We start from the raw sequence: 23,907 nt of genomic DNA on the forward strand, positions 1-23,907 counted from the left end.
GCAAACAACTTCATCTTACATACATCACTCTCCCAAAAGTACATAATAACTGGCGAGCGCCCCCTTAGTAATCTATCATTTAAAAATGGCAATAAGACATAGTTTGCTATGTGCAGACATTTGCTACCACAATCGTAAAGGACATTGGACCCTAAGACCCAAATGTTTACAGACAGTGATTGATATTTGATCGTAGCATAAAAATATATGACTGTGAATTTCACTGGATAAAAGATTAAAAATTCATCACTTTCCTACCAGTTTTATGCCCAGGTCTGTTGAGAGTATAAATTTTTCTCCTGAAAAAGGCATAGTATAGATAAGATTTACAATGAAATGAGAACATTTTCCCTTTGGAAACTGCCACAAAATATACAAAGTTTGTGATAGTTTAACTTGATGTAAAGATAAAATATCACACCTAGTTATAAAAGAGATTTGTGTTAGCAGATGCGAATGAACTGTGCATAAAATGATGTTTCTCTCTAGGCACTGGAAGCAGTAAACCCACAGCTGTTTACGATTGCCACACTGACAGGACATGCTATTAGGGCTGTAGGAGAGGACTACACAGTGAGTACACAGTTTTGTTGATAAAATGTTTATGATTGCCACACAGACAGGAAATGCTGTTAAGGGCTGAAGGAGAGGACTACACAGTGAGTAAACTGTTTTGTTGATAAAATGTTTATGATTGCCACACTGACAGGACATGCTGTTAGGGCTGTAGGAGAAGACTACACAGTGAGTCAACTGTTTTGTTGATATAATGTTTACGATTGCCACACTGAGAGGACATGCTGTTAGGGCTGTTGGAGAAGACTACACAGTGAGTACAGTGAGTACACAGTTTTATTGATATAATGTTGCAGAAAATGTCTAGGATAGTTAACTGGAGACAAAGTGAAAATGTTCACAGATGAGATCAGTTAAATATTTAGTACAAAGATAAATGTTGATACTAATATGTATGACAAGCAGGTCATTCCACTAGCCATGGAATTTGTTCCCACTATTTTTTTACATAGCTTTATTTTTCATTTACTCATGAAATTTTAAATTAAATTACTAACACCATTGTACGAATTCATATAGACTGACAAAGGCATTCCAGGGTTTGTAGGCACATAACAGAGCAACTACAGTCCTATATATTTACCAGTGGATTTGAATGTTGACCAGTGTCTATGTTTAGATAACATAAAACAGGGTTGACATGTACCTAATTATACACTGATCAATAATCAGTTGATTAGTAATCAGTGAGTACAGATGACTAGATGGTTAAATTTGTTTACATGTTGCAATTCTTGCCTTGGTCAGCATATTGAGCAATGTCAGTTCTGTTATGAGTCTTCAAAACCATAGCATCCATCAGTCAGTACTGTTATTATGTCTACAAACCATATAACCCACTTGTCAGTTCTGTTATGTGTCTATCTGTTTTTCAGTTCTGTTATGTGTCAACATAACCACAGAATCCATCTGTCAGTTCTGCTATGTGTCTACAATCCATATATTCCATGTGTCAGCAAAACCACAGACTCTATCTCTCAGTTCTGTTATGTGTCTATAAACCTTATAATCCATTTGCTAGTTCTGTTATGTGTCTTTCACTTTGTCAGTTGTGTTATGTGTCTACAAACCATAAAATCCATCTGTCAGTTCTGTTACTTGGCTACAAGCCATAGAATCCATTTGTCAGTTCTGTTATATGTCTCTATATTAGTTCTGTTATGTATTCACAAACCAGGGAATGCATTAAACAGTTCTATTATGTGTAATCCATTTGTCAGTTTGGTTATGTGTCTACAAACCACAGAATCCATTTGTCAGTTTGGTTATGTGTCTACAAACCACAGAATCCATTTGTCAGTTTGGTTATGTGTCTACAAACCACAGAATCCATTTGTCAGTTTGGTTATGTGTCTACAAGTCATAGAATCCATTTTACAGTTCAGTTACATGTCTGTGAATTTGTCAGTTTTGTTATGTATCTACAAAACATAGAATTCTTTTGTCAGTTATATTATGTGTCTACAAATCAAAGAATACATCTTTCAGTTCTGTTATGTGTCAACAAACCATAGAATCGATCTGTCAGTTCTGTTATGTGTCAGCAAGCTATAGAATCCATCTGTCAGTTGACCAGGCCGGATTTGTGTAAAGCAATGTACATTTGTCTACATTGATGAATGAATAAAAAGAGAATAAAAAATTGCAAAATATTCCTTGCTTACTGATATTCTTAATAGAAATTTAGGTCTGTTTATAAATGGGTATTAGATCATAAAGTTTCATATAGTTTTATTTTCAGAAATTCCTGGAGTCTCTTCAGAAGTTTTTTGTTGCTATTCCCAACTAATTGCCAGTACTCATGGATAAAGGACAGAATTGGACATCTTGATATCAGAAACGACCACATTTTATTAAAGAAAGTTCATATGTTTTGGTATCCTGTATAGGATTTCTGGTGTTTTTGTATAAAAAAAAATTATTATCCAGCATTTTGTCCTATCTCCAGCATTTGTATAATTGCTTTCCAGTCTTCTAGTTTTTGACTTCATTATATATGATGTGAATTTCTTATTTCAAGATCATCATGGATAATGGCCCTGCCAGGAAGACAAAGAATGCCCAGCATTTCCAGGAAGTTGGAGACATTTGGGCTGATCCTTTTGAAATCTCTACTATTCGCAGAGATGTAGGTTACCTTTTACCCTCATTCTAAATGCTATCACTGTTAAGAATTATCACTTGTAAAATGTTGCATTATTTCCCTTTATGAAAAATCTATATTTTTCCATAACTAGAGGTCCAAGCCATCCTAAATCACTAAAACTGTATGGGTTGATGTGCATTTTATAAATCATTTTTTAAAAATGTTCAATATATATTCCCAATAAAGGTCATTACATGGATAAGATTGCAAAATTGTGGCTGTCACCCATTGTCCATAAAACAAAAGCTGAGTTTTTAAAAATTAATCAAATTTTTTCAGCTTGATTATCATAGATTCTTGTCAGATATACACAGAAAACTGTTTGGTGAGTGAATGTTATGACACATTTAACACACTGGTTTTAAGCACAAGAAAGTTTCCACAGACAATTTACATACAGTCAAAAATCACTAATGGTTGACCAAGATCACATAAATTCATATACTTTTAGTTGATTTTGTAATCTTTCCAAATTCTGTTTTAAGTCATTTTTATTTTTTTTAATAACAGACAATGCTGTTACTGTTTATTTACATAAGTCTCTCCCAAAGTTCATATAACACTACGACAAAAAGAGGATCTTAAATGAGTGCTCATTTTATGTAACTTTTATGAAACAAGTCAACTAATTTCTCTTTGACTTGCAAAAGATTCTGTCTTTTCAAAGAGTTTCATAAATTTCATATGAATGATCACAAATGTGTATTCTGTTTATATCATGACCAAAAATACTGATTTGATATGACCAAATGCCTGGATTGTGTAGTCAAATTAAATCAGTATTTTTCATCCTGATTTAAATAAAAACTAGAGTAGATCTAGGTCTGCCATCACATAATGTTCTTGTAGATCTTGGTCAGTGCAGTTCATTTCTGTCACATAGACCCATATATGCTATCCCATAAATGCAATGGTAGATTTGAGTCAATGTTGTTAGCAGTTGGATCAGACTTATATGCAAGTATATATGGTATTACAAGTGAGTTCCATAGACCCTGACCACCTGGTAGATTATTAAGTATATATGGTATTTCAAGTGAGTTCCATAGACCCTAACCTTCTGGTAGATTATCAAGTATATATGGTATTTCAAGTGATATCCATAGACCCTGACCTCTTGGTAGATTATCAAGTATATATGGTATTTCTAGTGAGTTCCACAGACCCTGACCACCTGATAGATTATTAAGTATATATGGTATTTCAGGTGAGTTCCATTGACCCTGACCTTCTGGTAGATTATCAAGTATATATGGTATTTCAAGTGAGTTCCATAGACCCTGACCTCCTGGTATATTATCAAGAATATATGGTATTTCAAGTGAGCTCCATAGACCCTGACCTCCTGGCAGATTATCAAGTATATATGGTATTTCAAGTGAGTTCCATAGACCCTGACCTCCTGGTAGATTATCAAGTATATATGATATTTCAAGTGAGTTCTGTAGCCCCTGACCTCCTAGTAGATTGTCAAGTATATGTAGTATTTCATGTGAGCTCCATAGACCCTGACCTCCAGGTAGATTATCAAGTATATATGGTATTTCAAAAAGTTCCATAGACCCTAACCTCCTGGTAGATTATCAGATATATATGGTATTTCAAGTGAGTTCATTGACCCTGACCTCCTGGTAGACTATCAAGTGTATCTGGTATTTCAAGTGAGCTCTAAATCCAGACATGCTGGTTGATTATCAATGGTAAATGGACTGTTCATAACTGGGACTGTATTATACAAAGCTCAGCATTCTTTGCTCTGTTTTTGTCCCATACACATAGCATGAGAGGTTACTGAACAATATTTTCCAGTATATGTCATTATTGTCAGGTGCATGGTTTATTCAACCTTGAAAATAATTGAATATGAAGCCTTGAAAATACCATGAATATGGAGCAAGTTAGCTTGATCCTTGAAAAGTCCTTGAATTTACTGAAAAACTCCTTTTGAATTTTTTCCATAACTCTAAACATTTTTCCAAGAAATACAAGATATGAAATGTGAATGAAACAGATCACTTTTTGAATTCAAAATTTTTTTGTCACAAACTTATTGTCCAAAAAGAATAAATGAACAAATAATAGGTAGAATATGTTGATTCAATGAATCACAACACAGATCTTTATCAGGTGGGGTGATGTCCCTTTGCAGTAGTGGCATGCTAAGTTGTTTTTTTTTGTTTCTACATATCAGCCTATTTATGCATAATAAAAAATGTAAGATATGGAGAAAGTTCAATTTCTGTAAAACTTTTGCAAATCCTCAAAATCTCTATGAAAAACCCTGCAGAATAAATTCTGGGGCCATATGAAGAATAGAATCGTACAGATCATTGATAAGAACTTGCTGGATGACATCATGTTTTGCATTATGACATCATCCATATTAACTTGATGTATTAATTGATACCAAGAATGAAACTGAGTAAAGAATAGATAAAGCATATTTATTTGAATATTTTCTACTACTGGTGTTTAGAGATCTGATAACTGATACTACTTACAAGTTAGAGTTATAATACAAAAAAGATTATTTTATGTGTACTGTCTGATATCTTGGGTGAGCTTAATCAACATTAAACCAACTCATAAGCTCACCAACTATATGATAGAACAACTCGTCTACCTGAAATATAAGACAGTACACCTGCAGTCATGGTACTCATCCTCTGACTTGTCTGTGTGTAGGCTATGTTTTAACTTAGGCAAGATGTGCAGAAAATCACCTGAAATGTTCCAAGTATTGTAAACGTAATATGAATTTATGTACACATTTTTTGGAGCCATTCAATAAAAGCATAACATTCTGTGTAGATCTTACTGGTTTCTACAATGGAGTTAAACAGTCCAATAAAACCAAAGGTACAGTTAATAAGCAATTATGTATTAACCCATGAATTAGTAGATAAATGTAGTTTATAGTCCATTCTGTCAGACATGGGTATGTAATCCATTGCGTATCTGAATCATTTTGTTCCATTGATTCAACTGAGCCCATAAACTGGAATGGATATGTGGTCCTCACTTGATCCACATAATTAGCTTTATCGTAAAAGCCTGATACCTTCTTTCATCATGTATTGCCACCTTTTTATGGCTTTTATACACAAGAGATACCACTACAAGTTGGAGGAGTTTTTCACTTCTAAGGAAAGGATACTACATCTATGTTTCCAACTTTCTGTCTCTTTCTATCAAGACAAAGTTCTGCCTTTACCAGTTGCCACACTTTGTTGTCATTCACACATTTAGGTACTTGCATGTGGCGCCTAAACAACTTCACTGTCAGTTTGTGATATGCTTATTTTATACATGCAAGTCTCTGTTGCTCATATAATTAGCTCCTGTATATGTGTCATCGCTTTACAAATGGGTGCATATTGGCTAGTTTATTTCGAAAGCTTTCCTAGCATCCACGTGCCAACTTTAATGTATTTACTTGTACAGGTGGTCTCTGGGTCTTTTTCCCTACAAGTATTGCCTCATAATGAATTTCTGTCCAAGGCTTTCATAGCATCTGGATGCCAACTTGAATGTATTTACTTGTATGGACAGTCTCTGGTCCTGTTTTCCTACAAGTATGGCCTCATAATGGATTTTGTCACACCTATTGTGTTCGTCTCTATAACAGTGCCTCAGTTCCCTTTTACGCAAAAGTTTTCATTTGTGTGTAATTTAGACACTCTGGTACATTTCTGTATTTCTTCTGTTCTGGTCAGAAAGAAGAGGTCAGCAATCTATAAATGGTTTATTCAGTCAACTCCTTCACATGCATGTTTCTACAGGTGACCCTTGAGTCATGTTTATACCCATAAACTTTAAATCATATTTATTGAGCACTTAAATCATATTTGTTGAGCACTTTTATCTATTTTGCTCAGTTTTGTCTTACAGATTAGAACTATGGGCAACATGCAAACAATATACAGATCAGACCGAAGACATCACCAGTCTACATGCTGATTTTATTTCCCCTCATTGTGAATCTTTATGTGAACAAGGGAGATAATACAACTTACCCTTTAGCCATGAAGCGCTGGACATTGACATGCTCAGAAACAGCTCTGGCAACCAAGTCATCACCACCAGACTTGTAATTTTGGAACGCACCCTACTTGCCTCCTCGGCATCTGGCCTAATTCCCCCTACAGAATGTGACAGAGCTAACAGACAGTCAAGTTCCCTATCATTCAACGAGGTCATGGGCCAAGTTATACCAAAGATGTATAAAAATGGTTCTAACAGCTGCCTCACTTGGCGCTCAGCATTAAGAGGTTAGTGTTAGTAGGACTGGTTGGCTGGGTGTCAAGATAATGTGACTGGGTGGGACATCATGCTGCTGCATAATGCCCCAGTGCTAGCCATCACTAAAAACTGCCACAATGCAGACATCATATCGATATGACTGAAAAATTGTTAAGCTGTGTTAAAATCCAAATCACATCACATCACCCTCTCATTCAGCAGACGTACGTACAAGTTACATGGATCAGATATACCATAACCCATCCCAACTGATGATCCTAACAATATCCTCCTCACACTGATGGCCTATTTCTGTTATGACCGTCCTAGGCCATATACTAGGGATCATGAAGGGCAAAACATCAATATTATAGTCTCAATCAGTGGCAGCCAAGTTGCCATTACTTCAAACCCGACATTTGCAGACACCTGCAGGGACCATTCTAACTAATACCACCTTTTGATACTCATTCAGCATGATACCACAAGTAGATCCTCATGCCTCAACGGATGTTGATTCACAATTTCTCTACACACTGAAATGTGAAGAGCCTCTTTACTTAGCAACTGTCTTGTAGTCATGGTTTCTAATTCAGGGCATTCCACGAGCTTAGTGAGCGACAGACATTGTCCCTCTGGTAAGTCTCATGCATTACAGGGGACCGTAGCCTCATTCCACACAACCATGATGATGTTGCTTGTTCTACCAGTACTGTCATCTATTCTACCACACATTAGGGCACAGGAAGATTCTGCCTTCCAAACCTCCATTGAGGACGTTTTTCCACCCCTTTGTTATTTTACTCAGACTCCATCAACAACATGTACCAGCGCTCCAGCTTCTGTTGATCTTATGATGAACGGAAGGTTCTGACTTTAGTAATGTTCGCAGTCTAGGAGAGTTACATACTTTCTGGCCCACCTTCGTGATCATTTCGTCAGCAGTTCTAACATTTCCAGTCCCACCAGCTTTTCATTCGGAACCCTAGCCTTGTCAGTGATCTCACTGCATGATGGATGACATAGCCACACTCCATACATATGGATCAGATGGTCTTTGTTGATACTGCGCAGTTAGTGAGCAGTATTGTTACCATGACTTCATTGTTGGACTTTTGTTCACTTGGGATATCTTCCAACCGCTGGGACATAGCTTATCTTCTCCCACTCAGAATACCTCAGGGCATGCCTGGGAGTCAGTGTCAAGCTAAGAGCACAGCCTTTATCCTCTACCTTCCGTTTAATGTCCTGATGGATGAAATACACTAATAAGCCATCAAGGAGACACATTAACCTCCCTTCCGCAACCACATTGTTGATAAAGGGATAGTACAGGGAATCAACAAAAGGACCCAAGGGTCACTCATAGGATATGAACCTCTAAAAGCCATCCTATTCAAGCTCCAACAGTGTCATACCATGCAGATATAGCACAGAGAGGGTTCTTTTGTTCATTCCATAACTTTTTCTTGATCCCAACAGCAAACAACTCTCTATGTTTGGTCGTCAGCCTAAGCACCATCTATCCATTTATCCATGCTTCTTCATTAGATGTGCTTACCTTCATGTATCTATCAATAAGGCTCCCAAGCTGTTCCTGTGATTTGCCTATGTCGTATATCAATTCAGGGCATCCAAATTGAGGCTCAATGTTGGCCCTGTGGTCTTCCCTTGTCTGACGAATTGAGTAATGATGCATGCCTGGATCATTGCTATGGCAGTGTGATAGACCTGGGGGTGTCAGAGCTGTAATATTATTGATTAGGAGGGTGATTTTTTGTAACACGTAATGTTTATATATTTGCTAATGACAGAGTGTAAATGGACAAGTGATGACAGTTATATTGTATATTAACCCTCAGTTTGTGTCACTGGTTGTAGAGTATCTGTTCGGCACCATCAGACCTGTTCAGCATCCTGAACAAGCAATGATTGGTTAAATTTATGTCACATGACTATTTTACAAAGAGTATAAATAGGAGTGAAATTCAAAATTTGGCAGATATCTGTCAACATCAGCGCCGCAATATCAGCATCTCGCCACCAAATGAAAGAGCACTGTATTGAGGTTGTTATAATTACAGCTTTATTGAATAACATTAAAAAGCTCAAAGATACTTATAAGAATAAGTCTACAAATTTTAATTTCTTTATTCTCAAAAATAGACTGGAATTACATATATATTGTACAACATTAGGAATCAATTCAAATCAAATTAAATCCACTGCTATTGATTCAAGCTTAATATAAAAGTAATATTGTGCCGCATAAATAAGCAGCTATATCCCGCCACACCAAGAATTTAGGGTTAACTTTCAAAATACTTACTCCGTGGGTCGTCCATTTCTGAATGATTATGTTAAGGTTATGAAGTCCAGCATATTATAGCATTTGTGTATTGCATATGTTACACGTAATCAAACACATACATTCATGTTTTAGTCATATTTCTTGTACTCAGCATCTTATCACAATTTCATAGTAAAAATAGAAAGGTCCTGACTTTGAGCATTCTTGAAATTTATTATTACATTTACACAAGCTAGCCCATACCCCCCAATCTGTTACATCAAGTTACCAAGACAACATCCTGCAGCAACATTAATGAGTTAGCTCTAACCAGTCATGATTACCCTTGTTACCAATCTGGACCTCTCATCAACAAGTGAAAATCCAGCCTGGTAGCATGTCAACGATTCGTTCACCTAGTTATAGATCTCATTATACAGGCACCATAATTATTTTCCCTCAGGATCAGGCATTGAAATAACCCATGTTAGCAACTTTTAATTAATTCTATCCCCGTGGGATTGCTCCACGTGGCATGGACGTGATGGTCCTAGGTCACTTTATACTGCATTGCTAATGCTTTTTCTGCATGAATGGAGTCCTCATGTTTTTCCACAGATCCTCTCAAACTCTGCACCCAGTTGAAGCAACATCGATGGAATTGGGAGCAACCTAACTTGGCTCATGGTGGGTATGTATCTACACATCCACCTACTCGAGATCACAGTCTGTACCAATGAAAGTATGAAAGGCTTGGGAACCTGCCAACTACCATCATATGGGGATGCCAGATGTGCATGCTGTCCCCAGGAATTACATCTTTTTATCTTTAATTCTGGAGAGTACAGCCTTTGTAAAAGCTTTTCATTGGTGGCAAGAATATTTAGATGGCAAGGGAGACAGTTCTCATTCTGTCTGACAACTTTACAGTGGTGACTTAGCTGAACAACAAGGATTATCACAATCCTTCCATGGTGATTTATCTCCAGCAAAAAGGAGGACCCCCAGTCCCCAGACCTATGCATCATGGTGTGGGATTTATCGCAAACAACAGAGAGGAACTCAATCCTTCAGTGGTGATTTATCTTCAACAACAAGGAGGACCCCAGTTTCCAGACCTTTGCATCATGGTGTGGGACATTTTGAAGTGGTGTTGTCATCAACAAGCCATACCGGTTCACCATATCTGGGGACTTCTCAAAGCACTGACCTGTCATTCATCAAGGAATAATCGACTAGAACAGAACGAATGGTCTCTCCATTCCCTCGGTTCTCACTCAGATCTATACCCATTGGGAACGACCATTGGTGAGCCTGTTTGCAACATTTCTGAATGCCAAAACCCCATCTTTTGTCTATCCTGTCCTGGACCCAACAGCTTGGACAGAGGATGCCCAATCGTTGGATTGGACCAACTTGAACTCATACACCAACCACCCAACTCCTCTGCTTCCAGTGTGATACAGAGAGCAAGGGAATCAGCCTGTAGCCTCATCCTCATTGCACTGATCCATTAGGAGGAGTTGTGGATTAAGTACCTCATCAGTTATGCATTGTAAAGCCTGCAGAATTCAGGTTTTCTTTCATCTACTCATATAGCCATGATGGCAGTTGTTTCATCCTTTTCCATAGCCCCAAACCTGCATGTCTGGATCATCTCAAACAGGCCCTCTGAATTTAACATTTTCCCAACCATTTATACAGAGCTCAGGAGTGACGGCCCTCTACTCCGAAAGTATATGAGTCAATGGCACAGTTTCACCCAGTGGTGCACAAACAAACATATCTTACCTCTCCAGACATTGATACCGCAGATAGCTAACTTCCTCCTCTGGCTCATAAAAGAAAGGTTAGCACTGAGTATGATCCAAGGTTAATGCTCTACGATCGCTGACACCTTTTGTCTTCATCAGAGAGAGGATATCAGACAAACCCAGGACTTATCCAACCATCTCACCAACTTTGTGCATACATGGCCAGAAATGTTAACCCTATTACCAAAGCAGAACCTATCTTAAGTATTAACCTGGCGGGACCATTTTCAATGGCATCTCTGGTGCTCCTTTTCGTACAAGACCTGCTTCCTCATGGCATTAAGAACTGCAGGCAGAATGCTCAAAATACATGCCGTATCAGCAGACCTGATTTACATGCAAGTTCCGACAAGATGGGTCAGTCTTATTCATGATGGCATCCTCTTTCATTGCTGAGAAAAATCTCTTTTCTACGGGTAGCTAAACTTTTGTTATGAACCCTCTGTCTCATCTGGACACATCAACTAAAGGCCATCTCCAAGACCCAGTCTGGGCTTTCAGGTGATTCATTAATATGAACAGAACCATTGTGTCGAGGGAGATCACGCCTCTTTCTACTTCTCATAAAAGGACAGGAGTATCAATCGGAACAGAATATCACATCCTGTAATAAGGGGGTTATTCACTCAGCATACAGGGAAATAACTCCAGCTCAATTATTTTTTATGCTTTTTACCTCAAGAGGTTAAAGCAGTTGCCACCAACCTAGCATCAGACCGGAACGGTTTGCTAACTAACATCAGTCAGGCTGTGGGATGGAGATCGGTGTCCATATTCTCTAGCTTTTATCTCCGAGATCTCCAGAGAGGCCAATTTGATCTGGTAGGACCTTCATCCACAGCTCAACAGGTCTCCCTTCCAGATCGATCTGGTAGGACCTACATCCACAGCTCAACAGGTCTCCCTTTAAATTCAATCTGGTAGGACCTACATCCACAGCTCAACAGGTCTCCCTTCCAGATCGATCTGGTAGAACCTACATCCACAGCTCAACAGGTCTCCCTTTAAATTTGATCTGGTTGGACCTACATCCACAGCTCAACAGGTCTCCCTTCCATATCGATCTGGTAGGACCTACATCCACAGCTCAACAGGTCTCCCATCCAATTTGATCTGGTAGGACCTACATCCACAGCTCAACAGGTCTCCCTTCCAATTCGATCTGGTAGGACCTACATCCACGGCTCATCAGGTCTCCCTTCCAGATCGATCTACAGCTTCTTAAGATGCAGCTTTATAATTTCCACTGTATTTGCATGGTGGGTGGGGATTTTTTCCCTTTTAAAGCTGCGCCCCAACAGATGGAGTCTCCTCCAGTCCGGTTACCTAGAAGCAGTCTCTTACCTTAGGGGACTGGAGATGGTATCTCCAGGGTAAAGGGATGCACCTCCCTCCACCTCTTACCTCTTCTCCTAAGGTATTAGGATTGGGTAACATTTTTGAAGAAGAAACCAATTTTTCCTATTAAAATATGTTTCTTCAGAAATACTTACCCAGTCATAATACACATACACCCATTCAGCCTTCCCACAGTTACATCCATAGGGAGCCTGCCCTCTGCTCCAGTAATAACTGAGATATTCTTACACTGTGTCACCAGGTCTTCTCAGACACATTGTATGTAGAGTCATTGAATGGCATGAGACATTGAATGGCATGAGTCACTGAATGGCATGAGTAATTGAATGGCATGAATTGCAAACAAGATACTGGTAATGTCCACATAATCTTTGCAATAAATATATTATTTCTAATAACCTTGATACAGTGAAACCTGCCTTAACTGCTACTTCTATATAAAGAACATCTACCTATATAGGAATGTAGGAATATATTGTTTATATAAGGAAAACATTTATAAGTCTTTTCCCTCAATTTATATATAATTTGTATCTGCTGTACAAAGAACATCAGTTGTCCATAAAGACAAAGCTATATATATATATATACATATATATATATATATATATATATATATATATATATATATATATATATATATATATATAAAGACAAAGCTATATATAAAGATACAGCTGTATGTCCTTGAGTGTCCTTTGTAGAGAAATGTCACTAATGTATTTTTAAATTTTTCAGGACTATAATTTCCATCGTGGGAAATCCGAGTATGAAGATGTATTACAGTGTAACAATATGCCATCCACTATGACAGATCGTGGTCACCAGTCACCAGGGGCTTTTCTCATTATGGCATCTGGACTGGACAAGGTATGCACTTCACAATATGGTATCTGTAGGAACATTCTCATTTCCAATTTGACCAAAATAACTTTGACTCAATGCATGTTGAATAACTTTGACTGAATGCATGTTGGATAACTTTGACTCAGTGCATGTTGAATAACTTTGACTCTCTGAAATAAGATAATAATAGTGATACTTTCCATATTGGTAAGTTTTGGGCTGACAGGGATGTAGTTATTTGTAGATTCTGTTAGAAATATAACACTTGATGAAATTTCAACCTGCAACCATTTGGTGAAAAAAGTAATTCCATTTTCATAGCAAGAAAACTATTGCTTACATTGCTATTAGTGATGATGCATAATGAAGTCATTATAATGTCATTACATTGTTGTTAGTGATGATGCATCATCAAGTCATTGTGATGTCATTACATTGCTGTTAGTGTCGATGTATCATCAAGTCATTGTGATGTCATTACATTGCTGTTAGTGATGATGCATGATACAGTCATTGTGATGTCATTATATTGCTGTTAGTGATGATGCATCATTAAGTCATTGTGATGTCATTACATTGTTGTTAGTGATGATGCATCATCAGGTCATTGTGATGTCATTACATTGTTGTTAGTGATGATGCACCATGAAGTCATTGTGATGTCATTACATTGTTGTTAGTGATGATGCATCATCAAGTATTTGTGATGTCATTACATTGTTGTTAGTGATGATTCATCATGAAGTCATTGTGATGTCATTACATTGCTGTTAATGATGATGCATCATCAAGTCTTTGTGATGTCATTACATTGCTGTTAGTGATGATGCGTCATCAAGTCATTGTGATGTCATTACATTGCTGTTAATGATGATGCATCATTGAGACATTGTGATGTCATTACATTGCTGTTAGTGATGATGCATTATCAAGTAATTGTGATGTCATTACATTGCTGTTAGTGATGATGCATCATCAAGTAATTGTGATGTCATTACATTGCTGTTAATGATGATAAGTCTTTGTGATGTCATTACATTGCTGTTAGTGATGATGCATTATCAAGTAATTGTGATGTCATTACATTGCTGTTAGTGATGATGCGTCATCAGGTCATTGTGATGTCATTACATTGCTGTTAATGATGATGCATCATTGAGACATTGTGATGTCATTACATTGCTGTTAGTGATGATGCATCATCAAGTAATTGTGATGTCATTACATTGCTGTTAGTGATGATGCATCATCAAGTAATTGTGATGTCATTACATTGCTATTAGTGATAATGCATCATCAAGTCATTGTGATGACATTAAGTTATTATGGTGTAATAGCAACTACAGACTTGTTGACAGTTCAAAATGGACACTGTTTTATATTCAGTCTTTTCTTTAGCATGCAACAGCAAAGGAAGGGGACATTTTAACTGGATATATGTTTTGTTTTGGAAGTCTGTCTTAGTTGAGATAAGAGTTACACATCCTTATTTGTGAATTTAAGCAATCAAACTTCCTCCTAGGTGGTGCTGTCTTTTCTACAGGGTTCATTCAGGTACAAGAATGAGTACAATCGAAACAATGAATAGTACAACAAATTTATATTCTTTGATTCATCTGGATTTTGTTTTCTTTTCAGAGTAAATCAATGCAAGGTGAATTCTAATGTATAATTTGGGATGATTTACTGCCAGATTATCCTAGATAGGACAAACATTGCGATACATGTTTTCAATGTCTTTTTGATTAACTTGAAGAAATGTAGGGTTATCACACAATTATTTAGTTTAGGGTACTATAACAAGTGTTTACATTTTTTTACATGTTTGCTGGTTCTTTTTTGTTGATGAAAAAACATCTGATCACCAAATCACCAAAGTCCACAAATTTTGACTACATGCTATTTTTATTTTCAATTTTTTTATCGGCTTTTGTTGTAATATCTTAAGATTTATGAGTGACCCCCTCACCATAAACATATAATAATGAGGTCCCATTAAATCCCCAAAAAGTTAATAGTTCTTAAAAATGAAAATTATACAAAATACCTTGAGCATACTAGCTACATATAGGCTTATAAGGGTTTATATAAATTTAATAAATAATTTACAAATAAAATTAGGAAGTAAATATATTTGTTTGATCAAATTACCTCTGTCTGAACAAGCAGTCTATGGCATTAATGGACTTAAGTTCCTAATACAACATTATGGAACAGAAAGGAAATCTGGCATAGTAGTTGGTAAAGCAATGATTCATGAAAGTGAAACTTAATCAGACCATATGTTAGTGAAAAATCTTCATTGGAACCAAAGTACCCAAAAGACATTACCCATGAACTGTGAAAAGTTGTACTTAATAACCATCTGGAATGGTTTCCAAACTTGTTCCAGAAGGTAGCTATGTGTATGCCCTATCAGCAAGGGTGTCCCTCATCACAGAACAATATTTATACACTGGTGAGGAACAGATTAAGCTCAGAAAAATGGACTGAGGCAACTGCTTTTAAAGATTTTGATTTCTGTAGGATTCCAACAGAATGTAGCTGGAAGACAAGATAAATGTATATTGAAGTGATAATTAAATAGTGAACTATGGCCATTTCCTCCTCCCTGCTTTTTGATCTACTCACCCACTTATTTTTGTAACAAGTGGGAGGTCCCTCCCCCATTTATTTCTCATTTATTTCTATATTGTTTTTGTATTTTTTTCTTGTATTTAAGTTACTAACTGAAGAGGAACACTTTATGCCATGAGTAGTCATTGAAAACTGGAAACTGGTCATTGAAAAGTCATAGAATTTCAGCACTCCAGACCTGTATGAACCCTGTTCTATTACAGTTTCACCAGCACATATTCTTTCCTCATGAATTCTAAAGAAGTCCAATTTTCAGATTTTACCATGTTTTCAAGATGTTTGCCAAAAATATGAAACAGAAATGGCACTGCATGATTATGATCAGTTAATCCTGTCAGTGTTAATCTGTCCATGAAAAATGTATCCAAAAAATGCTGATGACATTGCTAACTTTGAAATCAGACCAAGGCTGTTTAAACATATTCTATTGTCTCAAGAATATGGAATAAATGACAAATGGATTGAAAATAAACTTGAATAACTTGTGAGTTTATATCCATTATAATAGTATTAATAACAATAATCCTGCTCTTCCATTGTACAATCAGACCCTCCCTGTCAGTCGGGACACTTGTTCTGACCCCTTTTACATGGACCAACAAGGTTTCTGAGTAACTGAATCGCTTCAAAGAATAACTGAGGAAATTGGTTTCCAGATATTTTTTATATAGTGGGTAATGAATAATATTATGAACTGATTCAAAGAATAATTTATGCCTGCTTATAGGTCAGGTTCAGAATGTTAACAGCATTGACCCTGATCTGCCATAACATAATATGCTAGTAGATAAGGGTCTATGTTATTTGTTAAACTGATTACTGCTAACAAAAAAGCATAGACACATATATGTTGGTGCCTTTTTCAGTGGCAGATCTGGGTATTTCATTATATTATCCATTTGTCTTCCTACATAAAATATATTCAGGAACAGATTTATTCAATTATTTGTTTAACCAACTCATTATTTTATCCATATGTCTGACTATATAAATTAATTTTGCAAGTTCTAATCACCTATATCAGTAACTCTCAGTGGCTTACTTAGATGTAGATGTTAGGTCGATGTTTTGCAAGCAGAGGAAATGATGTGTTAACCAATAATTTTCTTCATTACATCATTCTCATATATATTGGATTAGTAAAAAAAATATAATCCTTTTAGTACATAAATGATTGTCTCAATTTAGAAATGTCGATTTCTGTTATCTTTTTCTTCAGCATGGATTGGATTCAGAAAAGCAGCTTCCTTACTCTCATATTGATGTTGCCGGTTCCAGCGGACCTTTCCCTGGAATTCCCACTGGAGTCCCACTGGTAGCTCTTACAGCTTGCTTTGTGCTTCCGAGACTATAGTAGTGTCAGTTCCACCTAGGGTTATCTCCCCTGGAAAAGGTTTTTTTCAGATTTTAATCAGGATTGCAGGATATATTTGATTATAAATAACTTGGTATTTTGGTTTTCTTGGATTAAACAATGATATTTGTAATTCTGGTAACAGACTTAATTCTAGCAATCAATAATTTTTTCAGGAAAGAAAGCACATAACAAAACATGCACCATGCTTATTGTGAATTAGGTTTATTTTCATGGATATTAATTTTTTGTTTGTACTCCAATTAATGGATTTGTCTCTGGTTCCTATTCTTTTCACTGATAGATCATTGTTATTTTGTATTGAAATTTAATGATGATTTGAAGAAACAATGAAATTTGCAGATTTTGATATGAATAGAAATGTACTAAAAATAATTTTTACAATCATTATCACATTGAATTTTTTTTTCTCAATGTATTCAAGTTTTTTCTCATTGAATCAGTTTTCACACTTTTTTTATTAACTTAAGGAATACCCATTGGAAAAGGTGATTTCAAGGTTAAATGTGAACACATTGTAACATAGATATGAATTATAATAACATTGTACAAAAGCTACATATAAAGTGTAATGGAAATCCATGGGAAAGGTAAAATTATGCACTACATGTGGCAAGTGATGCTGTTGGTGGCAGGGAGATTCAGAGACACCCTAACTGGAATAACATTTTTCAGTTTAAAGTAGGGAGTGAAATATTCTCCAGCACAAAAAATGCTCAATAATTTTTTTATACCATTTCTTAGCTAGTATTATTAATTAGATATGTGTTACATTATAATTGACATGTTGATGGTAATTAAATATCTTAGAAATATTGTTTCTTTTGTCATTTATTTATTAGTTTATTTCTTGAAATAATTTAGAAAACATGTTATGTTGTCTTGGTCATAATCATAAAACTATTGTAGACCATTCTGCATAAACAATGAAATAACTTTTAATTGCGACCAGTAACTTAAGTTTAGTTTACACAAATATTTGTGTAAATAGTGGACTAACTGCATCCATCAATGTTTTTTTGCTCTTCTTTTCCTTAAGATATCTGCTACATTTGAGTTACATTATGAAAATGTCCACTGGAAATATTTGCTTACAGTGAGTTTGACATCTGGACAGAATAGGAATATTTAAAACACAGTGGAACAAGTCTTAAGATTCCTTTTATATGAATGGTTTTAAATATACAACAAAGAAAGAACTATATAATTGAAATGTGTGGTCTCTTAAGTCAGATGGTCTTCTAAATGAAGTTGTCTTTAGTACAGGTTTAACTGTATACATCAACCACAAAACAGGCTTATGTTCAAGTACAAATTACAGCACAGTTTATGAAATAAGTGTAATTAAATATTTTGACAATCAGTATCATTTTGATTGGACTAGGATTTTTTATTTTGGATTATGGGTTATTATTTGTCAATTAAATTGTAAACTAAAAATCAATTAAAAAATTTCGAAGTTTAAAGTATCTAATGTTCATAGTATTTTAACATAATTATGATTTGTATTTATGGGCACCTTTTTCCTTGTTTATTTTTGTATGTAAATCTCTAATATCCAGATACATATATACTACTTTATAAAATTGTCATCACATTGATACATTGATTATTCATGAATTAAAAAGCAATGGATGACAATTTATGCTTACGATCAAATGGGTGTCATCAGTATCCTTGTACATCTCTTTGTCCTTTGTAACTCATATTGTATCTTTGATTATGTAAAGCATAAAGTATAATCAGGTCTTGTGTATTGTCGTATGTCTAACAAAAAAAGCACAGGTCTTTGTATATTGTCATATGTCTAACAAAGAAAGCACAGGTCTTTGTATATTGTCATATGTGTAACAAAGAAAGTACAGGTCTTTGTATATTGTCATATGTCTAACAAAGAAAGCACAGGTCTTTGTATATTGTCATATGTCTAACAAAGAAAGCACAGGTCTTTGTATATTGTCATATGTCTAACAAAGAAAGCACAGGTCTTTGTATATAGTCATATGTTTAACAAAGAAAGCACAGGTCTTGTATATGTCATATATCTAACAAAGAAAGCACAGGTCTTTTTATATTTTCATATATATATATATCTAACAAAGAAAGCACAGGTCTTGTATATGTTATATGTCTAACAAAGCAGTCAAGATCCTATGTTTGTCAAAGCAAAAAATATCCAGATTTGTTGAAGCTAGTGGAACTTAGGATTTCAAAGAAAAGTTCAGGGACATAAGAAAGCTTTAAATCAAAAGGGACAAAGTTAAACGAAAAGAATATTGCCTATCTGGACTCAATCTCCCAAAGATTCGCATGCCTAACTTGTCATATCTTGAATAATTCATGAGTAAATGAGTGATGCATTGATTAGAAAAATCATTGATTAGAAAAATCACTATCAAAGGTATTTTAGATGCAAAGTCACTTAATAATAAGACAAGTAAATATAAGGAGGGTGAGCAAGATTGAAATTTGTATGTAATAATAAAAATACTGCATGATATCTTCCTGTAACTGATGAATAGTACTGGTCATTAACAGTTTTAAGGATGTTAGCAAACACTGATTCTTTTCTGGATGAGTCACTTTTTCCTATGTTGGAAAATTTGATGTCATATCTGTTAAATCATGAATAACAAAGCTGTACAGTTTTTTTTTGTCTTCATTATTATGTGGACATAGGTGTGACACTAAGTTCTGCCGAATACTTGTTTCTACCATTTTATTAACTCAGTAAAGACATTTGGAATCATAATAATGATGGATGGGATAGGGATAAGTGGCGCTAATGCTATCTATCTGTTATTTATACTAAACTGCCAAGTAATAATGATTACACACCAGTGGAAATCAATGGTTATAGAAAAATACTCTCTTTCTGTGTGTGTGTATCTTTCTGTGTGTGTGTATATATATATATATATATATATATATATATATATATATATATATATATATATATATATATATAGTACGAAAAAACATCATGCTGCATGTCTGCAACATGATGCCCCAGTGCTAGGCATCACTGTAAACTGCCACACTGCAGACATCGTAGCAATATGACTGAATAATTGTTAAAGCTACATTAAAAATCCAAATCACACAAACACACACTGTACATATTAGGGAGTCCAAAAATTATAATGACTTGCCAGACATATATAAAGGCATATATAGCTGTACAGTTTCACAAAGACTGGTCATAGTGGTTAGAGTGTCCACCTCGTATGCTTGAGGTTGCAGGTTCGAACTCTGGTTGAGTCGTACCACAGACTTATAAATATGGTGCTAGCAGCTGCCTTGCTTGGCACTCAGCATTAAGATGTTAGTGTTAAGACCGGTCTGCCTGGTGTCAGGATAATGTGACTGGGTTGGACATCATGCTACATGTCTGTAGCATGATGCCCCAGTGCCAGATATCGCTATAAACTGCCACACTGTAGACATTGTAGTGATATGACTAAACATTTTTTAAAGCTACATTAAAAATCCAAATCACACACAAACTGTTTCACAAACTTGAAAGCATATACATATGTACAGTCAACCATTCTTTCTTCCTAGGTGCTAAGCGCTATTTTAGAGTAGGTTTCATAGCTAGTGGATTAAAAGGTCTATCTTTTTGAACTTAATGGTATTTGTACGTTGTTTAAGCTTTTGCTTTTAGCTGGGGACTTTTGACCCTGTGTGTATCGATATATACTATTCCTGGTATCATGAAACTTGGTGAGGGGGTGTATCTGTGCTGATGAGTGCACTATACTCATCACAAAAGTAGGCCACTGTGACCTATATATTTCATGCTTCTGTAACTTGGAACTTGGTGATTGGATGCAGCTTGATAGGTGCTACATCGTTGGTGTAAAATGTGGTCTCTGTGACTTATATCTTGTGCTTCTGTGACCTGGTTTAAATTTTTTAATATTCATTTATTGGGTACTATATTTATTCCAAACATGAAACATGAGAATAGGATGCATTCTCTTACTAGAATACCTTACAAGAAAAAAAAGGTCAATATGAGCTATATTTTGTGCTTTGCCAATATTGTTTAAGAATTTGTGCTTAGCTTGTGACCATGTGGATTCTTCCATGCTAAATACATCCTTGTTGACTCTGTCCATTTCTGATTTGTTCAGTTTGAAACAGGACTAAATACGTTTTTTTCAGTAGTAAAGTTTGCATATTAATGACTATAGTTGTTTATTGTGATAGATTATCCTCAACAGGTTAACTGTGTAATTAGATCGGTATAATGCATGTTGGTTTATTGTGATTAATTACCTCCACAGGTTAACTGTGTAATTAGATGGGTGGAATGCATGCTGGTTTATTGTGATTAATTACCACAACAGGTTAACTGTGTAATTAGATGAGTGGACTGCTTGCTGGTCTATTGTGATATATTACCACAACAGGTTAACTTTGTAATTAGATGAGTGGACTGACTGCATGCTAGTTTATTGTGATATAATACCTCAACAGGTTAACTGTTTAATTAGATGAGTGGACTGCATGATGGTTTATTGTGATATATTACCACAACAGGTTAACTGTGTAGTTAGATGGGTGGACTGCATACTGGTTTATTGTGATATATTACCTCAAGAGGTTAACTGTAATTAGATGGGTGGACTGCATACTGGTTTATTGTGATATATTACCACAACAGGTTAACTGTAATTAGATGGGTGGACTGCATACTGGTTTATTGTGATATATTACCACAACAGGTTAACTGTAATTAGATGGGTGGACTGCATACTGGTTTATTGTGATATATTACCTCAAGAGGTTAACTGTAATTAGATGGGTGGACTGCATACTGGTTTATTGTGATATATTACCACAACAGGTTAACTGTAATTAGATGGGTGGACTGCATACTGGTTTATTGTGATATATTACCTCAAGAGGTTAACTGTAATTAGATGGGTGGACTGCATACTGGTTTATTGTGATATATTACCACAACAGGTTAACTGTAATTAGATGGGTGGACTGCATACTGGTTTATTGTGATATATTACCTCAACAGGTTAACTGTAATTAGATGGGTGGACTGCATACTGGTTTATTGTGATATATTACCACAACAGGTTAACTGTAATTAGATGGGTGGACTGCATACTGGTTTATTGTGATATATTACCACAACAGGTTAACTGTAATTAGATGGGTGGACTGCATACTGGTTTATTGTGATATATTACCACAACAGGTTAACTGTAATTAGATGGGTGGACTGCATACTGGTTTATTGTGATATATTACCACAACAGGTTAACTGTAATTAGATGGGTGGACTGCATACTGGTTTATTGTGATATATTACCACAACAGGTTAACTGTAATTAGATGGGTGGACTGCATACTGGTTTATTGTGATATATTACCACAACAGGTTAACTGTAATTAGATGGGTGGACTGCATACTGGTTTATTGTGATATATTACCTCAAGAGGTTAACTGTAATTAGATGGGTGGACTGCATACTGGTTTATTGTGATATATTACCACAACAGGTTAACTGTAATTAGATGGGTGGACTGCATACTGGTTTATTGTGATATATTACCTCAAGAGGTTAACTGTAATTAGATGGGTGGACTGCATACTGGTTTATTGTGATATATTACCACAACAGGTTAACTGTAATTAGATGGGTGGACTGCATACTGGTTTATTGTGATATATTACCTCAACAGGTTAACTGTTTAATTAGATGAGTGGACTGCATGATGGTTTATTGTGATATATTACCACAACAGGTTAACTGTGTAGTTAGATGGGTGGACTGCATACTGGTTTATTGTGATATATTACCTCAAGAGGTTAACTGTAATTAGATGGGTGGACTGCATACTGGTTTATTGTGATATATTACCACAACAGGTTAACTGTAATTAGATGGGTGGACTGCATACTGGTTTATTGTGATATATTACCACAACAGGTTAACTGTAATTAGATGGGTGGACTGCATACTGGTTTATTGTGATATATTACCACAACAGGTTAACTGTAATTAGATGGGTGGACTGCATACTGGTTTATTGTGATATATTACCACAACAGGTTAACTGTAATTAGATGGGTGGACTGCATACTGGTTTATTGTGATATATTACCACAACAGGTTAACTGTAATTAGATGGGTGGACTGCATACTGGTTTATTGTGATATATTACCACAACAGGTTAACTGTAATTAGATGGGTGGACTGCATACTGGTTTATTGTGATATATTACCCTCAGCAGGTTAACTGTAATTAGATGGGTGGACTGCATACTGGTTTATTGTGATATATTACCCTCAAGAGGTTAACTGTAATTAGATGGGTGGACTGCATACTGGTTTATTGTGATATATTACCACAACAGGTTAACTGTAATTAGATGGGTGGACTGCATACTGGTTTATTGTGATATATTACCCTCAAGAGGTTAACTGTAATTAGATGGGTGGACTGCATACTAGTTTATTGTAATAGACTGAATGCTGCATGCTGTTCATATGTGGTCTTACCTGTAGTGGCTGTTCAAGATAAATTTTTTATGCATGAACTATGCTTGTAATATTGTTAGTCTCTCCAAGGGTGGGTGATGATACAGTAATA

At 35.7% G+C, this 23,907-nt stretch overlaps 1 protein-coding gene across 1 annotated transcript in view; it reads left to right on the forward strand.

Annotated features, from left to right (window-relative positions):
• Nucleotides 1-18,100, forward strand: part of LOC149774550 (putative aminopeptidase W07G4.4) — a 65,374-nt gene extending 47,274 nt beyond the window's left edge. Inside the window, exons 13-16 of the mRNA XM_089945118.1 lie at nucleotides 490-573; nucleotides 2,597-2,704; nucleotides 13,166-13,297; nucleotides 17,130-18,100. Of these exons, the coding sequence (XP_089801244.1) occupies nucleotides 490-573; nucleotides 2,597-2,704; nucleotides 13,166-13,297; nucleotides 17,130-17,264 (459 nt within the window). The 3' untranslated portion in view covers nucleotides 17,265-18,100. The remainder of the gene's footprint in view (nucleotides 1-489; nucleotides 574-2,596; nucleotides 2,705-13,165; nucleotides 13,298-17,129) is intronic.
• The last annotated feature ends 5,807 nt before the right edge of the window (nucleotides 18,101-23,907 follow it).

The sequence above is a fragment of the Sinohyriopsis cumingii genome, unplaced genomic scaffold (assembly GCF_028554795.1).
Source record: "Sinohyriopsis cumingii isolate HCF-2022 unplaced genomic scaffold, ASM2855479v2 utg000198l, whole genome shotgun sequence".
NCBI classification, from domain to species: Eukaryota; Metazoa; Mollusca; class Bivalvia; order Unionida; family Unionidae; genus Sinohyriopsis; species Sinohyriopsis cumingii.